A 25442-nucleotide genomic window follows, 5' to 3' on the forward strand; every position below is an offset into this window, starting at 1 on the left:
AGCCCCAGGCTGGCCACCCCTGCTCTAGGAGATGAAGAATATACACGGGCTCCATAAAGGAATGAGGGGACCTCCATTCCACTCTCCTTCGAACACAGGCTCTCTCCCGCTCTCTCTTAAAGGGACTCCTTTGGCTTCCAGTTAAGTTGCATAATACTGTAATTAGCCCCCATTCTAAGCCTTTTTTCTGACACTCTGTGGCAGAAGCTGCCAAGAACTGTGTCGTTGTGATGGTAAAGTGTGCAGCAGCCGTCAAATTACTCCGACTGGGGTCTTGCCATAATCGTTTTAATAAGGATTGATTGACTTCACTGGCATAATTTAGCAACAAATAACGAAAAGAGGAAAACTCGATGCTGTGTGCTTTCTCTGATGAACTACATGCCAGATTTTTTTTCTTGAAAGGAACCCTTACAAAGATACAAGGCAGTACGTGGCTAACATGTAGATCTGAGCACTGGGAAGCCCTGGGGTTTGAACTACAAGAGAACAAGATTCCATGTTAATATCAAGTACCATGGGGTAGTTGTAGAAGCAGAAATCTGAGGGCGGTAAAACTTTCATCTTATTTTGGGTGTTGGTTTTAGTGTGGGGGTGTTAGGGCGGAGGGTGTTGGTGGGCTGTGATAGGAGGTCAGCTGAGATGATCTGGTGGTCCCTTTTGGTCTATGAGAGGAGGCAAGGGCCGCGGCCTCAGAACAAGAGACACAAGTGCAGAATGATCTCTAATGCACCTTTGGCAAGACAGCCAATGGTGAGAGACTTGCGCAGGTCAGCAGCAGAGGTGGGACCAGAATGTAGGTCTCCTGAATACCACTCCACTCCCACTCCCCGGCACTAGGTTGCCTCTCATTGTGTTTCCACTGATTTTCCCCCAGTTCTCTGCCTGGCCTGGCTGAGATCAAAAAAGGCCAGGTTACTTGCCCAAGGAAGCAGCCCTTACAGATCACAACAGAGGTTCTCAAAGTGTGGTCCATGGACTGCAGAGCACTTGTTGGTGGTTCTCAGAGAACCAGCTAGTTGCATGGCACTGGCTCCCAGTGGCTAACCTGCATTAAAAGAAACTCAAAATCCATTCACTGTTTCCCTACTGTGACATTTTCGGGTTGACAGGAACATGGTTGCCAGAGTATGTTACGAGGAGGGGGGGGCGGATGAGTTGGGGTTGGTCTTGCTTTGAGCAGGGGGTTGGACTAGGTGACCTCCTGAGGTCTCTTCCAATCCTAATCTTCTATGATTCTATGAGCGGGAAAGCATCCATGAGTCAATCTGAGTGTCGAAATGTGGTCCGCCCAGTGAAAACGTGGGGGAACTCCTGCATTGCCCAGTGACGCGCACTTTGCTTGTTTAGGTGCATCCCACCCTTGTTGTCAAAAGCAAAATCCGCGGCAACCTTGTGCTTGTTTGTGTCTTCTGCTGTAAGTGGTGAAATGCTCTCCATTAAAACTGCAGCATCGGCGCGTCTCCCTCAGCAGCTGTCCTGAAATGTTAACGATGTTACAAACCGAAAGGACGCTTCTTATAATCAAAAGGCCTTTCCCTTGCAGTGAGCTGGCATTAGCGTTTGCCAGAAACAGAGGAGTGGGGAGAGAGAGAGAGAGTCTTAAGGAGCTGACGTTCTCTTAGAGAAGCTGTGTTATTAATTTACAGTGAAAGGTGTGTCAGCATGGACCTGTCAGATCTCATTAACCTTAATGCTGAGTTGCAGATGTCAGGATTATTTGCAGGATTACAGAAGAGCTGAGAAATGGACTGTCTGAATCGGATTGCATACTTACAGTACTTCCATACTTAAGCCAGCACCGGCTATGCAATGAGCCTGGCTAATTAGTTCATTCCTGCCAGGCAGACCTAAGTCTTCCTGAGTGATTGCTTGGTAAATATGCCAAATGATTTGAATTTCTCTGATTGAAAACAGAGGCATAATCGTTTTTGTTTGGGACAGACAGTGCCTGGCTGGAATGTGAGCAGCATGGAGCATACAGATCTCAAATGACTTGCGTCTGTAACTCAGACTGGTTTAGCAACAGATAATAATAGATAATGGATTCCACTTTGCTGTTGCTACTTATTATTTGAGATGGCCCTACAAGTTATCTATACTATTGACTATTTGTGTTACTGTAGTACCTAGCGGCCCCAGGCATCGGCCAGGACCCCATTGTGCTAGGCCCTGTACAAACACAGCTCAGAAAGCCAGTTCCTGCTGCAAAGAGCTTCCAGTCTGAGTGTGACACAGGAGACAACAGACGGAAACAGACGGACAGGGGAGTAGATGTAAACAATGAGACAATATTGGTCTGCATGATAGGCAGCGGTTACAGCACAGAAGTGTCCTATAGCACTTTCCATCCAGTGATCCCAGACAGCTTTTCAGGTACTACTGAATTAAGGCTCCTAAGCCCCCTCAGTAAGGTCACTCAGAATGATCATCCCCATTTTTCCAGTGGGGAAACTGAGGCACAGAGAGCGGAAATGACTTGTTCGGGAAGCCTGCGGCAGGTCTGGGGAAAGAACCCATGTCTCCTGACAGTCTCAGGCCAATACATGAGATCTGAAGAGCAGCTTATTTGTAGTGTGCTGATAAGGTGATAGCTGAGGTTGTGCTAAGGTACGATCTTCACGTCAGGATACCTCGGACTTTCCAGATTTGATTTTATCTGTACGGGTGTTGCCTGCAGCAGGATGTTCCTCACGGGCTGAGCTGTCCCTGGGTGGAATGGGTGTTTTATTCAGATGTTATTTCATAGCTTATAAAGCCAGAAGGAACCACTGTGATTGTTCCTATACAACACAGGCCAGTGAACATCCCTGAATTAATTCCCCTTTGCCCTGGAGCAGATCTTTCAGAAAAATATCCAGCCTTGATTTAAAAATTGCCAGCTGGTAAGTTGCTCCCCTGCTTAAATCCCCCTCTGTGCCTTATTTCTCGTCTGAGGGTGTCCACAGCACAGCCACCCCAGGGGCACAGCGACAATGCTGCAGTTCTGCTAGTGCCCACTCCCTACATCAACCGGCGGGGTTTTTCTCCCGGAGGTGGTAGCTAGGTTGACGGAAGACTCCTTTGGTTGACCCAGCCATGTCTACAGTGAGGGTTATGTCGACCTAACTGCAATGCTCAGGGAGTGAAATTTTTCACTGCTCTGTGCAACTTAGCTAGGTTGACTTACATTTTAGGTGTAGACCAGGCCTGAATTTGTCTAGCTTCAACTTCCAGCCGCTAGATCTTATTATACCTTGGTCTGCTAGCCAGAAGAGCCCTCTAATATCAAATTTCTGTTTCCCGCGTAGACACTTATAGACTGTGATCAAGTCACTCCTTAAACTTCTCTGTGTTAAACTAAGCAGATTGAGCTGCTTCCGTCTATCGTTATAAGGCAGGTTTTCCAATCCTTGAATCATTCTCGTGGCTCTTCTCTGAACCCCGTCCATTACCAACATCTTGAATTGTGGACACCAGAACTGGATGCAGTATTCCATTAGCAGTCAGTGTCAAATACAGGGGAAATATAATCTCCCCACTGCTACTCGAGATTCCCATTTGTACTTCAGTGATAACATTAGCCCTTTGGCCACAGTATCACCCTGGGAGCTCATGTTCAGCTGATTATCCACCACAACCCCCAAGTCCTTTTCAGAGTCACTGTTCCCTAGGATAGAGTCCCTCCCTTATGCAAGTATGGCTTGCATTCTTAGTTCCTAGATGTATGACTTTACATTTAGCTGTATTAAAATACATATCATTTGCTTGTGCCCAGCTTACCAAGTGATCCAGATCGTTCAGTATCAATGACCTGCCCTCTTCTTTACATATCACTTCCCCCAGTCTTTGTGTCATCTGCAAACTTCATCCGTGATGATTTTAAGTTTCCTCTCACATCACTGATAAAAATGTTAAATAGTGTAGGGCCAAGAACTGATTCCCGCAGGACCCCACTGGCAAGAGTCATCCCCCTTTTAGAGTTACACTTTGAGGCCTATCAGTCATCCAGTTTTTAATCCATGTGATGTGTGCCATGTTTATTTTGGCCAGTTCCAGTTTCTTAATTAAAATGTCACATGGTACCAAGTCAAACGCCTTACAGAAGTCTAAGGCCTTGTCTACGCTACACTACAAACAGGGGAGGTAGACACGCTACAAAGCTACTTTTGGCCGCAAAACTCTGCTGTTTTGCTGACAAAATAAAACCACCTCAACAAGAGGCATAAAGCTTTTTGCAGCAAAGTTAAAGCGACAGAGCATCAGTGCAGATTCTGCTGTTTGTTTAGTTGACAGAACTGGCTTCCCCCAGTATCCCACAATGCCTGCCGGGACCGCTCTGCTCACCGGTTTGATCTCTGCTGCCCTGCAGACATGCGCCCCTCCCTTTTCAAAGTTCCGGGAAGTATCTGACAGCTGAGCGTGCGGCTCCGTTGGGGGAACAAAGAGCAAATCATTAATGTGGAAGGCTCCTGTTCTGCCCCGCACTGGAGCACAGCGGCAGGCAGACTGCGGCTGCAGGGACGGGACTGCTGCGCTGCTTTGACAAGCCTCAGCACGGAGAGCTCCCAGAGCAGCTCGGGATGCTGCTCCCCACAGATGAGGAGGCTGTGGGAGAACTCGGAGGGAATCACAGAGCCATAAGCAGGCAGGCGGAGCGGGCTGCTTCAGGAGAGACCAGTGTGCCGAGCAGAGCCAGGGGCTGATGTGGGGGTGGGAGTGTGTCCCCCTCCCCCTGCCTCAGAATAGATCAGTCAGCCTGCTGTCTCCCCCGCCCCAGACACACCACTCTCCTCTCCCCCCACCCCTTCAGTGGGGTGAAAAGCAGCTGACAATCTACTTGGATGCCCCTGGAAGGACAGGAGTGAGAAATCTGCATCATGTGATGCTTTTCCTGTCCCATGAGGCATTGCAAACCCTTCCCAAAGCACCCTGTGGCCAGTTGCACAGTGGAATAGCTACCACAGTGCACTGCTCTCTGTGTCGATGCAAGAGCTGTTAGTGTGGATGCACCCGGCTGACACAAGAAGCTAGTGTGGACACGCAACAGCGGTTTTAATTAAAGTGGCATAACTTTTGCTGACAAAACTTTGTAGTGTAGACAAGGCCTTAAGTATATTCCATCAACACCTTTATAGTCAAATGTGTAATCTCATCAAAAAAGACAAGAAGTTAGCTTGACAAGATCTATTTTCCATAAATGCATGTTGATTGGCATTAATTACAGTACTCTCCTTTAATTCTTTTTAATCAATCCCATATCAGCCATTCCATTAGTTTGCCTGGGATCTATGTCAGGCTGATCGGCCCATAATTACCCAGGTCATCCTGTTTACCCTTTTTAAACATCGGCACAACATCAGCTTTCTTCCTGACTTCTGGAACTTGCCCAGCATTCTAAGACGTATCGAAACAACACTGATGATTCCAACGGTTCCTTGGCGATCTCTTTTAAAACTATTGGATGCACGTGGAATGTTTAATTTCAGTTAATTATGAATTAATTAATCAGTTAATGTTGCTGAATATCATCTTTAGGTACTGGAAGAAGGAAAAATATTTCATCATCATATGATAATATGACTACATCATCCGTTTCCCCCCCAATTACAAAACAGAACTGTTAATTGAGCCCTCCTGCCTTTTCTGCATTATCACTTTTATTAGAGATTGGAGCATCCATTTGAATACTATAAGAACCAGCTTGATTGTCTGTCTGTCCAGCAAACCTGAATCTTTTGGGAACTTAGAGCTGTAGATGCAAACTTTCTCAAAGACTGCCAGTCTGTAACAAACTGAGCGGGACTGTGCTGGCCAAAGACATTGGGATGCCCAGACAGTGAATTCACCCGGTCTCCGGCTCTAAGGATCCGATTCAGCAGGTTGCTCTGATGAGCAGGTCACCTGCTGCTCCAGCCCCTTTAGGAGAGTGATTCTCTGTGAAAACTGCGCCACCTTCACCAATCGGGGACCCCTCTGGTCTCTGTTCTGAATCAACAGCTTTCTCTTAACATCCCTGTTGGCCTTTGCTCATCAGCCTTGGAGAGCGAATATAGCTTCCCTTCTACTGCAGTGGAATGTGGTAGCGTTTCTAGTCATCCCTGATCAGCTCCTGAGCATTTATAACATGGACAGGGAGAACCACATGAGACACAGACTGTCTGTTTGTCGGGGGGAACCCTGGAAATCTCTTTGCTCTTCAGGCAAGAACCTCCCCTCAAGCAAAGGGTAAAATTCAGATGAACAAGGATCATCTGGTTCCCTGACAAAGGGTCAAGGCAGGTCCAGGAGAAGAGACAGAATCTGAAGTGCTTCTTGCCCTACTGTCCCCAGGCACAGCGTGGTGGATATCCCAGGAGAGGATAAAAATAGAGAGAGACTTTGCTCCTGGGCTTTCCCTCCTGTTTTGTGACATAAGCAACCAGCAAAATGCAGCAACGTGTGCGTCTCACTGGAAAGGAGAATGAAGCCTCACACAGAAGGAATGAAGCTCATTCCCGGCAAATTGCTTTTGCCCTTGTTTTGTCGCAGCTCGAAATGACTCATTCAAATGCCATTAGCAAATCTAGCTTCACAGCCATTAGGCGACTGCAGATCGTTATCATAATAGGACACAGCAAATGCTCTCCAGGCACACAGAATCTGCGGGCTTTGTGGGGGAGGGGAAGCAGATAGAAGAGGATGTGTAGGAATTGATCCCTGTCTGTGGACTGGAATGGTGAAGGAGACACCGCTGATAGACTGAACCCTGCAGTGAAAATGTGGCTCTGTAACTTTTCTCGGCCTTTGTTTCCCCATCTTAAGATGGGGATAATTCCATCTATCTTTTAGGTGGGGTGTTCTCCTCATTCACAGGGCTATAAAGTGCTTTGAGGATGCAGCAGAGAGGAAGGACATTCTTGTGGTTAAGAGACAAGCTGGGATTCAAGAGATCTAGGTTTAGTCCCTGGCTCTGCCACAGACTCCTTGTGTGACCTTGGACAAATTGCTTAATCTATGTGTGTTTCAGTGCCTCACCCATAACGTGGGGGTGACTGTACGTCCTTCATCTGTCTGTTTAGACTGTAAGTCCTTTGGGACAAAGACTCTCTCTCTCTACTGGTATGGACAGGACCTAGCACATTGGGATCTCAACTGGGCCCTCTAGGAGGTACCAGAAGAGCAGTAATGAATGAGATGAAAGGTGCTATGGAAGTATGAAGTTTTCTTCTGCAGTAAGTGTCTCCTTGGTGAAATGCCATGAAGAGAAGGGCTAGGCTCCCCCACTTCACCATCCTGCTTTTAACAACAGCCAGGAATCTCTCTCTCTGGCAGAATGTTCTCAGTGTCCTTTAAGAGTCCTTCATGTCAGCAGTCTCCCATGGATAAGGCATACCATGCTTGGAAAGGAAGTATTAACCGAGTGGCCATGCATCAATAACTTGACTAATGAGGTTGGCCTATGAGTTTCCAGAGGGATGCAAAATTCTGGTCACCTCTGCTGCTGATAACTTCAATCTGATGAGCTCACTCCAGAGGGTGGTTTAGACCTCAGGAAAAATAAATGCTCATTAAAGAGCAAAGGCTGGAGGTGGCTCTGGAGAGATGTCATTGCCGATTCAGGAGAGCAGTCAAAAGCCAAGTCATCTCGGTGGGAGGAGGGAGGCCAGGTTCAGCTGGCTGGAAAATTGAGCTGGCTTCTCCAGCCAGCTGGGAGATCAAGTGCCAGAGCAGACAAGGAGGTCGCAGGATGCACCCATATGGGAAGCAGGCAGGAGTGAGTGGTGGCGAGATTCCTACGAGAGACCCGTCTTCTATCGGTGCAGTAGTGACGCTCTCTGTCTTTGCTACTGTGCCAGCCACCGAGGTAGCTGAGCACTCCAGAACAATTGGAAGCACAGGCTCTGAGGGGGATTTCTATGCCCTGTTAAGGTGCAGTTCCTCGCCCCGTCACTCGGCAGTGCAGGTAGCCTGTGTTCAGTCATAACCTGGCTGGCAGACTGATTGTTTGTTCTAGTAGTCAGTCAAGGTACCTAGTCTTTCAGTCTTCCCACCCTGTCTGATTGCTTGATCCATCTGTTGTGTCCTGCCTGATACTTCTCTCTGCGGCAGGGCCTGCCTTCTTGATTTGTTTGGCACAATGGGACCCTGGTGCTTTGACTGGGGCTTGGAGGCACCTACCATAATAACCATCAATAGGAAGAGCGGGATGTCAAGGTTCCTCCCCCACTCTGAACTCTAGGGTACAGATGTGGGGACCTGCATGAAAAACCTCCTAAGCTTATCTTTACCAGCTTAGGTCAAAACTTCCCCAAGGTACAAAATATTCCACCCTTTTGTCCTTGGATTGGCCGCTACCACCACCAAACAAATACTGGTTACTGGGGAAGAGCTGTTTGGACACGTCTTTCCCCCCAAAATACTTCCCAAAACCTTGCACCCCACTTCCTGGACAAGGTTTGGTAAAAAGCCTCACCAATTTGCCTAGGTGACTACAGACCCAGACCCTTGGATCTTAAGAACAATGAACAATCCTCCCAACACTTGCACCCCCCCTTTCCAGGGAAATGTTGGATAAAAAGCCTCACCAATTTGCATAGGTGACCACAGACCCAAACCCTTGGATCTGAGAACAATGAAAAAGCATTCAGTTTTCTTACAAAAAGACTTTTAATAGAAATAGAAGTACATAGAAATAAAAAAAAAATCCCCCCTGTAAAATCAGGATGGTAGATACCTTACAGGGTAATTAGATTCAAAACATAGAGAACCCCTCTAGGCAAAAACCTTAAGTTACAAAAAAGATACACAGACAGAAATAGTTATTCTATTCAGCACAATTCTTTTCTCAGCCATTTAAAGAAATCATAATCTAACACGTACCTAGCTAGATTACTTAGTAAAAGTTCTAAGGCTTCATTCCTGGTCTATCCCCGGCAAAGACAGAATATAGACAGACACACATACCCTTTGTTTCTCTCCCTCCTCCCAGCTTTTGAAAGTACCTTGTCTCCTCATTGGTCATTTTGGTCAGGTGCCAGCGAGGTTACCTTTAGCTTCTTAACCCTTTACAGGTGAGAGGAGATTTCCTCTGGCCAGGAGGGATTTTAAAGGGGTTTACCCTTCCCTTTATATTTATGACACGGGATTTGCAATTTGCAAGTGACACTGCGTTGAAACTATTGGAGACTTTCATTCTGATTCCATATGTAATACAAACTTTGTACACCTGGGTGCTGCACGTCTTTGGAATCCAGACACAGAATGGAATTAGCTGATTATGAGAGTAGCCGATAGTCACTAAAAGAACTAGCTGATTGGTCCACAGGAAGTTAGACCCTTTCAATTCATTAAGCATACCTCTGGCCCCAGGTAGCCTGTAACAGCTTGCTGATCAATGCGCTCTTTCCCCGCTGACCATCTCTAATGGAGCAGACATGTATTTGATTACTCAAGGGATGTCCATTTTTTAATATCACAAAGGATTCATTCTGCCATGGTTTTGTTGACGAGGACTAGTTATTACAGGGATTTCCCAAGGGGGTAGGTTTTATATAAGAACATAAGAACAGCCATACTGGGTCAGACCAAAGGTCCATCTAGCCCAGTATCCTGTCTTCTGACAGTGGCCAATGCCAGGTGCCTCAGAGGGAGTGAATAGAACAGGTAATCAATCACCAAGTGAAACAGCCCCTCTTGCCCATTCCCAGCTTCTGGCAAACAGAGGCTAGGGACACCATCCCTGTCCATCCTGGCTAATAGCCATTGATGGACCTATCCTCCATGAATCTATCTAGTTCTTTTTTGAACCCTGTTAGAGTCTTGGCCTTCACTCTGGCAAGGAGTTCCACAGGTTGACTGATAGCAGCTTCAGATCTAGACTAGAGGCCATGCCTGTTTTATAATTAGCTAGTCACTTGACATCTAAAGGAATGCATCTGCTGTCTTTGGCCCAACTATCTAATAATGTAACTCAGTAAATGTATATGTTTTGCTTGTTTTCAGGGGTGTCATGGTGTATGGTAGGTCCTTCGGTGCCCTCTGGAGGAGACCTCCTTGTGATACTCCCCCATCGCAGTGACTTCTCTAGAGGAAGGTCATGCTGAGCCCAGAAAAAGAGCTGTGATAGTTTGGGGTTAAATCCCAGCTTCCTACCTACATCTGTGTTAGGCAGGTACAGTCGAGCTTGGATTGCGCCTTAAAACGAGGCAGTAGAAACAAATGATCAGAAACCAAGCCTGAAGGTTCTGGAGGCGCAGTGGCTGCTTGGTTTGGTCTGTTATTGTTTGTTGGCTGTTAAAGGGATGCCATCAACTTGAAACTCATATTTCCTATGTGGGTATAGCTATCCCCTGGTGATCAGTGATGGTGGCAATTTTACACCTGAAGCTGGGCCTAAATAATCTAGTGACTTGACCAAAGTTGCACAGTAAATCAGTGGCAGATGCTGGACTTGAAACCCAGGAGTCCTGCCTTCCAGTTCACTGCTGCTCTAAACACCAGACTTTGTCCAAAATACAGACTCCTTCCTTGAGGGAAATTTCCCCATTTCAGGAAAGTAATTCACTGGTGCATGTTCTAAGTACAGGGTGACTTTAGCAGATCACTTTTGCTGCCTGGAAAACCCATAACCTCCCTTCGAGATAATAAAGACCCACTTTGCATAAATGGAGCCAGGGTTGTGAATGGAAGGGGTGTAACCTTATTAAGTGATTTGGACAGGCGGATTAACTGTAACACAGCCAAAGGAGAGGGAAAGAAGAGAGAGACAGAAAGGCAGAGGCATCTGTGAATGCAGAGTCTTCTTTAATGAGTCAGAAATGGGTTTTTGATCTCTTTCTGACTTTTTAAGGCTTTTGTGAATCTTGTCTGTAATTTCATATTCATTGTATTCAGCCTCCCTTCATCTTTAAGCCACTAGACTTGTGGGGCTCATTAGCCAGTACTTAAGTGTCAAAGGGAGAGAGAGAGAATCTACCCAGTCAGGAGAATGATCATTTACAGTGATACTTGGTTGTGTCTAAGATCTCCAGCAGGAATGGTTTGGGGTTTTTGCCAGGCTGTCCCACAGGAAAGCCAGCAGAAATCAAATTAGAAAAATGCAAATGAACACTCACAAATTGTTCATGGCACTGGCATTGCTCTGAGAAGACCAGGAGGGAGTGGAATACTCCAAGCGGTGCTTTGCTGCCAGCATACTCTGGGAAGCTAACCCTCTTTGCGCAAAGCCATTGTTGATACACACCTATGGCATGGTTCCATGAAAAAGTCAGTTTTAATCAACAGTTACCCCATTGTCATGTGGCATAGGCAGCCTTGTACCTGGGATGACTTCGTTTTCTGTGTACTGCTTCTTTATAGTTCCAAAACATCAGCCATTTTGTTCTCAGAGTTGCTGCAGCCTGTTACCGTGAGGCACATGCACTGTGCTCACTCTGTTTCTCTTGTTTATTTTTATTCACTCACTGAATTTTTCCTTAATCTAAACTAGCAGCCACTTTAGTTGGAAGTAAAAGTGTATGAATAATGGATTTTTTGCATGGTATAGTGGAGGTGCTGAGAGCCATTGTACCAAACTGTAACCCCGGTATATGATGGAAACCACTTCAAGCCAGGAGGTCTGCCACACCCCCAGCATGACTAGGTCCACCCCCTATAATTTTTTGGTTTACTGGCAGTTCAAAAACGGGAAAAAATCACTTTGGGTCAAACCAAATTTGCATTTTTAAATTTTTTTTGGCAAATTAAAAAGTTGGGGAAAAGTTCATTTAGCAGGGGGTTGGACTAGATGACCTCCTGAGGTCCCTTCCAACCCTGATATTCTATGATTCGCTCTTCCCCTCTGCCCCACTATTGGCAGTCACGGGTCATCTATGGCTTCAAGCAAATCAAGCCAGAGACTTTCCAAGATTCACCCTGCCTTCGTAAAATGATGGAGATCAGACACAAAGTGCCAGGCTAACGTGTAACTGTATGCCAGTGGGTGCACTCACACCACAACCACAGTGCACAGCATCTCAGAGCCCAGGGAGACAGGTCTTCCTCCTCCAGAATGGCATTCCAGTTGACACCCTTTCTAGGCTGGCTGGAGAAAAGCACAGAGTAGCTGAGTGGGGTAACTGGTGTCTGGAAGCAATGATCCTTAATCAGGCTGCTCAATACTCTCCCTGTATAGCAAGAGAAAAAAGAAACAAGCTGCATAGAACAGAGGATAAGGAATTAAACAGCAAAGAAAGTCTATGGGGAGACAGATTCTCATTGAGTTTGTGCTGCTGTTTGTTTTCCGGATAACCTCTCAGAATAAACAGGAGGCTTTTCTAGTTCAACTGGTGCATTTTTATTCAAGGCAGCAAAGAGTATTTTTCCGGGTAATGTTCTAGGTGCTTTCTCAGAGTACAGCTAATGGTATTCAGTTAGAACTGGCTCCCTTACTGTACCAGAGGCTTATTTAACTTAAAATTGTAGTGAAAGTTGGATCGTTTCCTGAGAATAAGGGGAAGGGTCCTTGATAAATCTGTGGTAGTGAAGAGACAAGATTGCTCAAGGGGTTGGAGCCTTTCACCATGGATTCAGATCCTGATGAGGTCAATGGTAGCCAGCCCTTTTACCAGCCAGTCACTGTTCATTGGTCTGTTAGAGATACGTAGGTGGTTGCAGACTCATTCATACTGGCCCTCTCTTCATGGAACTAGCCCAAGGTGTTAGGGAACTGCATGGAACCGGCGTGTGTGGCAAGGGTCTATAACCTATCTCTCATGCCTTTGTGTGGAGGAGGATTTGGAGTGGAGGCTTTTTGCATCAGTCAGGAAGGTTTGTTCAGTTGGGAGGAGGGTCGGATTACTTGTTGCTGAGGATAGTTTGCAGCCAGAAGTAAGGATTGGGTTTGGGTGGATTGATTGCCCAGGTTTTGCGGTGGGATGGGTGGCGGCAGGTGGAGAAGACCATGAAAGGCTCTCAGAGAGTCTCGTCTCTCGTCTCTTGGCACTACAGACGTTATTGCCAGTGAACCAGACTATCCGTCTTCCACGTCACATGGACCTTTACTAACCAGCTGTCTCTATTCCAGATGGCAGTGCGATATTCCGCGGATGCTTCCACCGGCCGGACAACGTCTCCTTAGCTTTGCCTGTGACTGGGGTGATGCTGAACATGTCTGTGGATAAGTGTGTGGACTTCTGCACTGAAAAGGTAGGTAGGAGAAGTGAATGGGGCTCTAAGCGAAGGACCTGGCACACACCTCCAGTTTGCAATGACATAAATCAGTAATAACCCCACTAGAGCCAAGGGAGTGACTGGTGAAACATGGGTGCAAGTGGGGAAGGATCAAGCTAAGAGTCCTTCCAGAGCTCTGCATTTGCTTCAGAATAGTCATGTTAAAAATCATACTCAATACAATTTAATCCAATTTAATGGAATAATTGCTTGTGTCCAAACTACAAGAGGTGAAATTTACAGTTTGTATGTTTGCCATACAAAAAGTAGGTTCTAAGGCAACGCTGAGGATCACTAAATTTCTCCTTTTGCTTAATCTGTAACTGCCAGGATTTGACTCCACTGTTTCTAAACAACAAGTAACTGCTTCCCGTTTTAAAATGGTGGGACAGATTCTTAGCTGCTGTGGTGGCCATCACTCCACTGAAGCGAATGCAGCAAGGCTGATTTACACCAGCTGACGGTCTTGGTCGGGGTCAGCTCCTACCCATGTTCTTGAGGTTGCTGGGCAAGTTTCTTTTCACTGGACTCGAGAGGGGAATAGGAAAAGTGTGTATTCCCAATCTTGGAATGTGTGTCCGAAGGGGAAGAGAGCAGAGAAAACAATGATCCTGGAGGACCATGGGGGAGGCTGAGGTGTGAAGGAGAGAGGACGGAGGATAGGGGCCAGAGAAATTGTGGGAAGGGGGAGGGGGAAGTGCATGGGCAAGTGAAGGAAGATCTAGAAGAAAGAAAAGGGCTCTTGAAGAAAAAATGGGGCCTTGGGAAAGAGACCCAAAGGGAGGAGGATGGGGCATAGGACTTTCAAGAGAACAAGTTGTAAGTCTGCTTAACCTTGAGGGGGAATTTTGCCATGAATTGTCCCATAGTTTCATGAGATCACTGGAGAGTCACACAGCTTATTCTTCAGTCCTTGGCCCTTCTGCTGACACTGCCAACAAAGGCTGGGGTTGATAATCCTGGAGGCCCCATTGTCTAGGCATTGAACCTTTTGGACGCAGGCTACCCAAGAGCCTTTAGGTGACCATGAGCCCACCATGATCCAAGAGCCATTAGGCATCATGAGTTTGATCACGCTGGTAACCGGGGCCAGATTTCACCCTTGTTGGTTCTTATTTTATTCAAACCCAGTTGATTCATTCAAGTAAATGGGCTTGATGGTGGAGGGAGGATGTTCACCCAGAGTGCTACTGCGGGTGAGCTGAGTACTGCTCTCTGGGCAGTCAACGTTCTGTCTGGTGCTGCACCTCAGCCCTGCATGAAGGAGATTTCCTTGATATCACCCATGACAAACCCATCACTCACGACAATCAGCAGCTGAGTAAGAAGGGAAGGAGTGGGGCTGGACAAGAGCTTGTTTTCTTTCTCTTAATGCCCTAAAAACATGGGCAAGGACAGCTCCTGCTTAGGCTGCTCCCTGCCATGTTGTCAAGGCCCTTTTCCAACCTGCGCAGACACAGTTCTGACTTGTGAATTGCAGGGTTCCTAGCTCCTGCATGGTGAATTGGTTGAACTTGCATCTTTGGGATAAGTTGGCACCCTCTCTCCCAACTCTGCTCCTCTGGGGTGGAGAATCTACTTCTACTTCAGTGTAGCTCCCTTGGTGTCAATGGCACTACCCCCATTTACACGAGCTGAGACTTGGCCCCTGGGGTGGGGGTCTCTCTGGCCCAAACTGCACACCAATCAAGTGTCTTGCTGAGCAGTGAAACATCTGGGTGGGAAAGTAGAAGCATTATGCCAGCCAGTTACAAGGTCAACTACCTATCTCGATGCTTTGATCCACATAGATGACTCCATAGGGTCTCCTCCATGCCAGACTTTTACTATACCGGAGCATGCAAATGTTAACATGTGTCGTGAGAATTTTACCAGGGTTTAATCTATTGGGTTTGAATGTTAATTTTTAAAAAATGAAAGAAAGAAAACAAGCAAACAAACAAACTTACTGGCAGATCTCTGACCAGAAATAGCAGATCAATGCTTCACCTCCAGCAGTAGACTGGTGGCCAAGAATCTGAACCCAACATGGGAAAAAGGAGAATTGTTAGAGGAAACTGCAGATTCCATACCATAGTAATGGGGGAAGGTAGTGTCCTTCCTGACCCCAGCTGTGGTCACAGTTTATGTCCTGAAGCATGAGGATTGTTCATTTTTCTGATGGCTCATATAACTGCAGATGTTAATCATGTAAAGGTCAAACCGTCTGCAGCAGGGAGTTCCTCAGCAAACAATCCCTACAGCTTACAAGTGTCACATAGGGCTACATCGCCACCCTCAAAACAGGAAGCTGTGTGTGGGGACTTCCTTATAAATGCTGTTATGAACCAATGAAACTCCATTGTCTGGCAATGACAGCACTTCCTGGGACTCGGTTGCTATGAGCTCTGAGGATGCCCAAACGTATACTTAAATGGCTGCCCTCTAATGAGGCCCTCCCGTCCTGCATCCGCTGACACTGGAGGTCTCCCCGCTGTCACATTTCAGTGCCATAGACGGATGTAGCTCAAACAGATGCCTGGCAAACAGGACGTTAAGAAAGGGATTTGAAAACAATATATCTAGACTCAGCAGCTTTCCCTGGCTGTGTCTGCATCTCTACCCCAGGGAACATGCTCCCTCAGTCGCTTGATGGACCAGAGAGCCCCACTAAAAACCATTAGGTTCCCTGCACTCTGTCACATTGGATAAATAGGAAAGCAGCGGCTCTACACCTCAGCCCTGCTTTGTTCTTGCTCCCCTGAGAGCTTGGCTCTCGGAGGTGTAAATAAAATCCTGAGCACCGAGCCCCTTGATTAACCCAGCGTTGCTACAGTCCTGGGTGTTAAATTGCCTGTCAGTCTCTGAATGTTCCCTCATAACTCTGCACTTTAAAATCCAAATGAGGTCACAGAAGATGCAGTCTGTGGGCTTTTAGTAACCTTACTCTGGGTGACAAACTCACAAATTACCGGAGCAGCATCAGGCCATGATTCTAAGAGGAGTATCATAGCTCCAGATATATTACACCCTGCACTAGCAAATAGCTCGGCAATTTCCAGCCCCGTGGTTTGGAATGCAGGGCCACAGCTGGGCGAGGAGGCGCTGGAAATGCTAGAACTCTGGTTGGGTTGGTTTTTGTCGAAGCCAAGCTGCCGTTGCTAGCGATGCAGCTTTGTGATGGGGTCGCCAGGAGTAATAACCCCTCGCCCGGCTCGACTCCAAGCATGGTTACATGGCTGCAGAGCTAGTGGCCGCAGTGGAGGTACTGCTGGTCTGCAGGGTGCCACTGACAATGGAATCTGGCCCACAGAACACATTTCATTTACAAAGCACTCTGTGCCCTGAACCGAATTAGCCCTCGCTGTGTGGAGAGGAGTGTGTGTGAAGATAGCCAGTGGGAGATGCCAAGGAGAGGGGTGCGTTCAAAGGCCCACCCAGAGGCACCAACAAAGGTGCTTACGGACCTTTTAACATGGAAATGTAGATGCCTAGTGAGTTCAGGCACTTACAGGGTCAGATGGGGGTGGGGGGGCAGGGGTTTGTACATTGCACATTGCAGTGGTGCCAAACTCCTTTTGTGCATCTAGGCCTTAGTCTCTCTGTGCCCTATCCTTACAATGGGGACAATAGTAGGCTTTAAAGATTGTGAGGCGCTCTGGTGAAGGGGGGCCACCAAAGTACCATGGATAGATCGAGAGCAGTCTGCCTATGCAGATTGCAGTGCAGAATCAGGGCCTAAGAGTAAACCTACCCCTCTGGGATTTAGCTAGGAGCGGTCACTCTTGTAATTCACAGCACTTTTCCAGCTCCTGACCCAGAAAGGAATCGTGAGAGAGAGAGAGAGAGGGAAAAGCTTCTGTCACCCCAAAGACTTGTGAACTGGCCCCAAACACCAATGCCGTTATTCCAGTTTTGCTGGGCGGGGTGGTAGCTGAAGTGTAGCTGCAGTGTAGACGGACCTTTTGATAATGACTAAAGTTGGGAGAACTAAAGGAAACACTTTCCGAGGCCACTGTGCTCAATCACTGACCCAGCGTTAATAAGTAAGGGCCTGACCATGCTGCCCTGCAGATGATGGGAGCTTCGCCCTGAACTCTGATGGCAGCAGAAATGGGCCCTGTGTCTGGGGCTGAGTTGGTGGCGATCAGGAAGCAGGTGGGCGCGGGTGGTGGGTGGCAGCTGGCAGGCAGGCAGCAATGGGCTGCGCATCCCAGCCTCCTGGCCTGCTTCAGGCGGCTCCAGCTGAGCGGCTCTGTCCCTTGCTCCCCCCCCAGGAATACCCGCTGGCAGCCCTGGGGGGGGCCTCCTGCCACTGCGGCTTCCCCACCACGCTCTTCACCCTCCATGAGCGCGAGGACGAACAGCTGTGTGCCCAGAAGTGCGGCGGCGAGGAGTTCGAGAGCTGCGGGACCGCTGAATACTTCATCATGTACCAGACGCAAGTGCAAGGTACGGCACGTCGGGCCGGGCTCTTTGCTCCGACAGCGTGTGTCTGCTGGGGAGGCAGCGCGAGAGGTTTCTAATTCTCCTCTTGCAGCAAGAGCAATGACGCCGGGAACCCCCGAGCGCGGCTGCTCACCTGGAGTTCAGCTAATACTGGATAGTTATTGCTATGTGTCTGTGGTGTCTTCTTCCCTGCAGAGGGGCTGGAGAGCTGGTGCATGCTGGAGAGCTGGTGCATCAGCTGCTCGCTCGATGCTTCCCCTTTAACAGCTTTCGAGCAGAGCCAGGTGGCTGCCCGGAGACAGCTCGACCCCCCTCCGCTGAGAATAGGGCCAGTACCTCTTTGACTCGCAAAGACTTTTGCTCAGTAGCTTTGGACTCCCCACTGCCTAGCCAAATGCTGATCCTTGGTGGCCCCCCGTTGCCCACCTCCCATTCGTCAGTGCACCCTCTACTGGGGGTTGGGCTGATGGGACATGCAGTGCGATGCATGTTCACAGCAGCCTTTGTTACAAGCCCTGGCGGGAATACCCTGCCATATATTGAGCATGTTCATTTCCTTTCAAAGTCAGCAAGGGGAATGTTTTGATTATAAGGCTTTGATGTGACCCCAGCAAAGGACAATGAGCACCATTAAATCAGAGGCAGAGCTTGGAGCGCTGCCTGGGACAGTGGTTCTCCAGCTATCTCAGTCTGCAGACCTCCCAGGATGGGAAAGTCACCTGATGGTGGCCACCTTTACTGAGCCCTGGTCTACACTAGGAGTTGAGGTCGAATTTAGCAGCATTAAATCGATTTAACCCTGCACCTGTCCACACGACGAAGCCCTTTTTTTCGACTTAAAGGGCTCTTAAAATCGATTTCCTTACTTCACCCCCGACAAGGGGATTAGCACTGAAATCGGCCTTGCTGGGTCGAATTTGGGGTACTGTGGACGCAATTTGCCTCCGGGAGCTATCCCAGAGTGCTCCATTATGACTGCTCTGGACAGGACTCTCAACTCAGATGCACTGGCCAGGTAGACAGGAAAAGGCCCACGAACTTTTGAATTTCAATTTCCTGTTTGGCCGGTGTGGCAAGCTGCAGGTGACCATGCAGAGCTCATCAGCAGAGATGACCATGATGGAGTCCCAGAATCGCAAAAGAGCTCCAGCATGGACTGAACCGGAGGTATGGGATCTGATTGCTGTATGGGGAGAGGAATCCGTGCTATCAAAACTCCGTTCCAGTTTTCGAAATGCCAAAACATTTGTCAAAATCTCCCAGGGCATGAAGGACAGAGGCCATAACAGGGACCCGAAGCAATGCCGCGTGAAACTTAAGGAGCTGAGGCAAGCCTACCAGAAAACCAGAGAGGCGAACGGCCGCTCCGGGTCCGAGCCCCAAACATGCCGCTTCTATGATAAGCTGCATGCCTTTTTAGGGGGTTCAGCCACCACTACCCCAGCCGTGTTGTTTGACTCCTTCAATGGAGATGGAGGCAACACGGAAGCAGGTTTTGGGGATGAGGAAGATGATGATGATGAGGTTGTAGATAGCTCACAGCAAGCAAGCGGAGAAACCATTTTTCTCGACAGCCAGGAACTGTTTCTCACCCTGGACCTGGAGCCAGTACCCCCCGAACCCACCTAAGGCTGCCTCCCGGACCTGCCAGGTGGAGAAGAGACCTCTGGTGAGTGTACCTTTTAAAATACTATACATGGTTTAAAAGCAAGCATGTTTAATGATTAATTTGCCCTGGCATTCATGGCTCTCCTGGATATACTCCCAAAGCCTTTGCAAAAGGTTTCTGGGGAGGGCAGCCTTATTCCATCCACCATGGTAGGACACTTTACCACTCCAGGCCAGTAGCACGTACTCGGGAATCATTGTAGAACAAAGCATTGCAGTGTATGTTTCCTGGCGTTCAAACAACATCTGTTCTTTATCTCTCTGTGTTATCCTCAGGAGAGTGATATCATTCATGGTCACCTGATTGAAATAGGGTGCTTTTCTTAAGGGGACATTCAGAAGTGCCCATCCCTGCTGGGCTGTTTGCCTGTGGCTGAACAGAAATGTTCCCCGCTGTTAGCCACGGGGAGGGGGGAGGGGCTAGACACGCGCTGGGGGGAGGCAAAATGCGACCTTGTAATGAAAGCACATGTGCTATGTATGTAATGTTAACAGCAAGAGTGTAGCCATTGTTCTATAAAATGTGTCTTTTTAAAAACCACTGTCCCTTTTTTTTTCTCCACCAGCTGCATGTGTTTCAAGGATCACAGGATCTTCTCCTTCCCAGAGGCTAGCGAAGATTAGAAGGCGAAAAAAATGCACTCGTGATGAAATGTTCTCTGAGCTCATGCTGTCCTCCCACACTGACAGAGCACAGACGAATGCATGGAGGCAGACAATGTCAGAGTGCAGGAAAGCACAAAATGACTGGGAGGAGAGGTGGCGGGCTGAAGAGAGTAAGTGGCAGGCTGAAGAGAGGGCTGAAGCTGAAAGGTGGCGGCAGCATGATGAGAGGAGGCAGGATTCAATGCTGAGGCTGCTGGAGGATCAAACCAATATGTTCCAGTGTATGGTTGAGCTGCAGGAAAGGCAGCAGGAGCACAGACCGTCGCTACAGCCCCTGTGTATCCAACCGCCCTCCTCCCCAAATTCCATAGCCTCCTCACCCAGATGCCCAAGAATGCGGTGGGGAGGCTTCCGGCCACCCGGCCACTCCACCCCAGAGGATTGCCCAAGCAACAGAAGGCTGGCATTCAATAAGTTTTAAAGTTTTAAACTTTTAAAGTGCTGGGTGGCCTTGTCCTTCCCTCCTCCACCACCCCTCCTGGTGCTTCTCTCCTCCACCACCCCTCCTGGGCTCCCTTGGTAGTTATCCCCCTATTTGTGTGATGAATGAATAAAGAATGCATGAATGTGAAGCAACAATGACTTTATTGCCTCTGCAAGTGGTGATCGAAGGGAGTGGGGAGGGTGGTTAGCTTACAGGGAAGTAGAGTGAACCAAGGGGCGGAGGGTTTCATCAAGGAGAAACAAACAGAACTTTCATACTGTACCCTGTCCAGTCATGAAATTGGTTTTCAAAGCTTCTCTGATGCGCACCGCGTCCTCCTATGCTCTTCTAACTGCCCTGGTGTCTGGCTGTGCATAACCAGCGGCCAGGCAATTTGCCTCAACCTCCCACCCAGCCATAAACATCTCCCCCTTACTCTCACAGATATTGTGGAGTGCAAAGCAAGCAGTAATAACAGTGGGAATATTGGTTTCGCTGAGGTCTAACCGAGTCAGTAAACTGCGCCAGCGTGCTTTTAAACGTCCAAATGCACGTTCTACCACCATTCTGCACTTGCTCAGCCTGTAGTTGAACAGCTCCTGACTACTGTCCAGGCTGCCTGTGTATGGCTTCTGGAGCCATGGCATTAAGGGGTAGGCTGGGTCCCCAAGGATAACTATAGGCATTTCAACATCCCCAACGGTTATTTTCTGGTCTGGGAATAAAATCCCTTCCTGCAGCTTTTGAAATAGACCAGAGTTCCTGAAGATGCAAGCGTCATGTACCTTTCCCGGCCATCCCACGTTGATGTTGGTGAAACGTCCCTTGTGATCCACCAGAGCTTGCAGCACTATTGAAAAGTACCCCTTGAGGTTTATGTACTCGCCGGCTTGGTGCTCCGGTGCCAAGATAGGGATCTGGGTTCCGGCTATGGCCCCACCATAGTTAGGGAATCCCATTGCAGCAAAGCCATCCACTATGACCTGCACATTTCCTAGGGTCACTACCCTTGATATCAGCAGATCTTTGATTGCGTTGGCTACTTGCATCACAGCAGCCCCCACAGTAGATTTGCCCACTCCAAATTGATTCCCGACTGACCGGTAGCTGTCTGGCGTTGCAAGCTTCCACAGGGCTAGTGCCACTCCCTTCTCAACTGTGAGGGCTGCTCTCATCTTGGTATTCTTGCGCCTCAGGGCAGGGGAAAGCAAGTCACAAAGTTCCATGAAAGTGCCCTTACGCATGTGAAAGTTTCGCAGCCACTGGGAATCGTCCCAGACCTGCAACACTATGCGGTCCCACCAGTCTGTGCTTGTTTCCCGAGCCCAGAATCGGCGTTCCACCGCATGAACCTGCCCCATTAGCACCATGATGCCCACATTGCCAGGGCCCGTGCTTTGAGAGAAGTCTGTGTCCATGTCCTCATCACTCACGTCACCGCGCTGACGTCGCCTACTCGCCCGGTATCACTTTGCCAGGTTCTGGTGCTGCATATACTGCTGGATAACGCATGTGGTGTTTAATGTGCTCCTAATTGCCAAAGTGATCTGAGCGGGCACAGAAAAAAGGCGCAGAATGATTGTCTGCCGTTGCCCTGACGGAGGGAGGGGCGACTGACGACATGGCTTACAGCGTTGGCTTACAAGGAATTAAAATCAACAAAGAGGATGGCTTTGCGAGAAACTGAATGGCCCCCTCAAGGACAGAACTCAAAACCCAAAGGATAGAACTCAAAACTGGGTTTAGCAGGCCATTGATTTCACAGAGGGAGGGAGGGAGGAGAAAATGAATACAAAACAAATCTGGTCTATTTCTTGTTTTGAGCCACTTCATCTATCTTTCTACATCTTGCTGGCAGCAGATTGTGCAGTACGACTGCTAGCCATCATCAACACCTGCGTGCTCGGCAGAAGATGGTGCAGTATGACTGCTGGCCATCGTCTTCTGCTAGCTGCAGATTAAAAGACAGTGCGGGACTGAATCGCCACAAGACGAAACAAGGGAAATGACCTGGCTGAGTCACTCCCGTGTTTGCCCAGGCACCCTGTTAAAAGAGCACCCAGGACTACGTTGACAACAGCTACCAGTCATACTGCACTGTCTGCTGCCAAAAGGCAATGAGCTGCTGCTGTGTAGCAATGCCGTACCACGTCTGCCAGCACCCAGGAGACATACGGTGATGGTGAGCTGAGCAGGCTCCATGCTTGCCCGTGGTATGGCGTCTGCACAGGAAACTCAAGAAAAAAGGCGCAAAACGATTGTCTGCCCTTGCTTTCACGGAGGGAGGGAGGGAATGGGGGCCTCACGATATGTACCCAGAACCACCCGCGACAATGTTTTAGCCCCATCAGGCGCTGGGATTTCTACCCAGAATTCAAATGGGCGGCCGAGACTGCAGGAACTGTGGGATAGCCACCCACAGTGCAACGCTCCGGAAGTCGACGGTTGCCTCGGTACTGTGGACACACTCCGCTGACCATATGCACTTAGAGCATTTGTGTGGGGACACACACAATCAACTGTATAAAAACGCTTTCTACAAAACCGACTTCTATAAATTCGACCTAATTTCATAGTGTAGACATACCCTGAGACCCCAGGACTTGGTGAATTTACATTCAGCCCAGCAGGTGGGCTCTATAGAACTAGATTAACCCCCCCCCCCCCACACACACACACACCAAGTCCCCGGTGCTAGCCTCTGCTGGGGCTCTTGGGGGAATTCTGTGGGAGCAGACTCTACTTCCATTGTTTAATGGTCCTAATCTGGGCCACAGAGTGGAGCTGCCCTGAACATTACACTGACATTTGGTTCCTCTGCCCCAGCTGTATTTCCTGTGTAGCTTTTCCTTTCTTTCTTACCTGGGCATAGGAGTAAGGGGTGGGAGGAAGAACACACTGACTGATCAGATGGTCATATGTCTCTGCTGCAGATTTCAGCTTTTCAACTCGTGTCCAAACTGGCCATAGAATACGTGGAGCTCTGAGCATTCTGTCACCCTGGATAAAAGAACCTGGGCTTCCAAATATCCATTCGGTGTTCATTAAAAATTACCATTTATTTCAATTTCCCAGGAAATAAATCCTCCTTTGAACATGCGACTTTAATTACTGCTTAGATCAGACACAGGAAATAACAGTTTGCCATCTGCCTTCAGCAGACTTTTCTTTCTTTTTTTTTTTTCCTTGTCACTGTCAATAAGTTACAGGCCAGAATAACCAATCACTGGTTAATAATGGGTCTCTGATCTTCTGTCACAGAGCCCTCCAGACATCCCAATGCATCTGCTGTCCATTGCTGCCCTGGGGGAAGAGTGCAGGAGGCTGTGAAGGCTGCTTGAAAGCAAAATGACAGGTTTCAGAGTAACAGCCGTGTTAGTCTGTATTCGCAAAAAGAAAAGGAGTACTTGTGGCACCTTAGAGACTAACCAATTTATTTGAGCATGAGCTTTCGTGAGCTACAGCTCACTTCATCGGATGAGCTCACAAAAGCTCATGCTCAAATAAATTGGTTAGTCTCTAAGGTGCCACAGGTACTCCTTTTCTTTTTGTGAAAGCAAAATGTGACAAATCCAGTCTCCTTCCCAAAGAAGCACCCAGTGTCCCAACTAGGCTGTTCATTTCCATTCACTGCAGCATTTTCTTCTTGTTTGGCTGGTTCTGACTTTCATCACATGGGATCGTTGCATATCGGTCTCTTCTGAATGCCTGTAGGCCCCACATGTGACAATGCTTTTCAGTTCTCTCACTAGCTAACCAAAAAGAATTTTGGGTTCAGCTTCATTCAGATCTGTGGGACTAGCTGCTTTGTTCTTGCACCTAGTTGGAAGCCCGTGTCTGGTGATCATAGCAGAGGCTGAGCATTAGCATTTCTGGGTGCAGCTCCTGGCACTGCCATTGACTTGCTGTGCATGCCACTTAATCGCTTTGTGTCTCGGTTTCCCCATCCATAAAATGCCACTAACATTCCTCACAGGGGGGTGATGAGGTTTTATTAATCTATCCATGCTTGTCAAGTACTTTGAAATCCCTCTATGAGTACAAAACATTATTACCCTGTGAAAACGCGGCCTAAATGAAGGAGGAAAGCCCAGAGGTATCATGTTTGAAGACATCAGTGCTTGAGAAATGTTACAGAAAGGTGCTTGGGGGATTACTGTCATAGAAAGAAATATCTCAAATCTCCATAGACCATTTTGACTTTGCCAGCTTGCAATGCAAAGTAGATACATACATGAAATTGCTCAGCAGAAGACTGCAAGAATATGCTTGTCTTCTGGTGAGTGGGTGACAGATGTGCCTTTGTCTTCTGAGCTCTGTTAGCATTTCACAGAAGCAAGGCTGAGAGTAGATCCATACAAGTTACAACACAGGCTAAAAGACTGTGGGTCAAGGAAGGAGAAAAGGAAAAGCCAGTCCAGGAAATTAGAGGAAGGAATCCTAAACAGAAAACTCAAGGGCTTTTCATTAGAGGCGACTTCTCCCAGCCCCCATTCAAGGTCTCATAGACTCATAGACATTAAGGTCAGAAGGGACCATTATGATCATCTAGTCCGACCTCCTGCACAACGCAGGCCACAGAATCTCACCCACCCACTCCTGCGAAAAACCTCTCACCTGTGTCTGAGCTATTGAAGTCCTCAAATCATGGTTTAAAGACTTCAAGGAGCAGAGAATCCTCCAGCAAGTGACCCCTGCCCCATGCTACAGAGGAAGGCAAAAAACCCCCAGGGCCTCTTCCAATCTGCCCTGGAAGAAAATTCCTTTCCGACCCAGCTCCATCAAGATTGTTCCAAAAAACGTTAAGTAAATAAAAAGGAGCCCTCTGCTCTGCATTCAAGGAGATTCTTTTTTTATCAATTTCATTAGGGCCCAAAGTAAGCAAAGGCTTCAAAGGACATCTGCAACACATTGTTTTGCTATAACGTGGTTACTTGTGTTCTGTACAAAAGCTCCTGTAGGGACTTTCTCAAGCAGTTTTAGCTTTTGCTAGAAAATAAAAAGGGTAGAAAGTCTCCTGTTAATAACATTTAGCATGGAGCTATCCAAGGAGCTCAGTGCACTCTGCAAACATTAATTGTCCATT

At 48.0% G+C, this 25442-nt stretch overlaps 1 protein-coding gene across 1 annotated transcript in view; it reads left to right on the plus strand.

Annotated features, from left to right (window-relative positions):
• The window catches only part of WSCD2 (WSC domain containing 2), a 132708-nt gene that overhangs the window by 80554 nt on the left and 26712 nt on the right, over nt 1–25442 (plus strand). The window contains exons 5-6 of the mRNA XM_074972908.1: nt 13025–13146; nt 17427–17601. Of these exons, the coding sequence (XP_074829009.1) occupies nt 13025–13146; nt 17427–17601 (297 nt within the window). The remainder of the gene's footprint in view (nt 1–13024; nt 13147–17426; nt 17602–25442) is intronic.

The sequence above is a fragment of the Natator depressus genome, chromosome 15 (assembly GCF_965152275.1).
Source record: "Natator depressus isolate rNatDep1 chromosome 15, rNatDep2.hap1, whole genome shotgun sequence".
In the NCBI taxonomy this organism is placed as follows: domain Eukaryota; kingdom Metazoa; phylum Chordata; order Testudines; family Cheloniidae; genus Natator; species Natator depressus.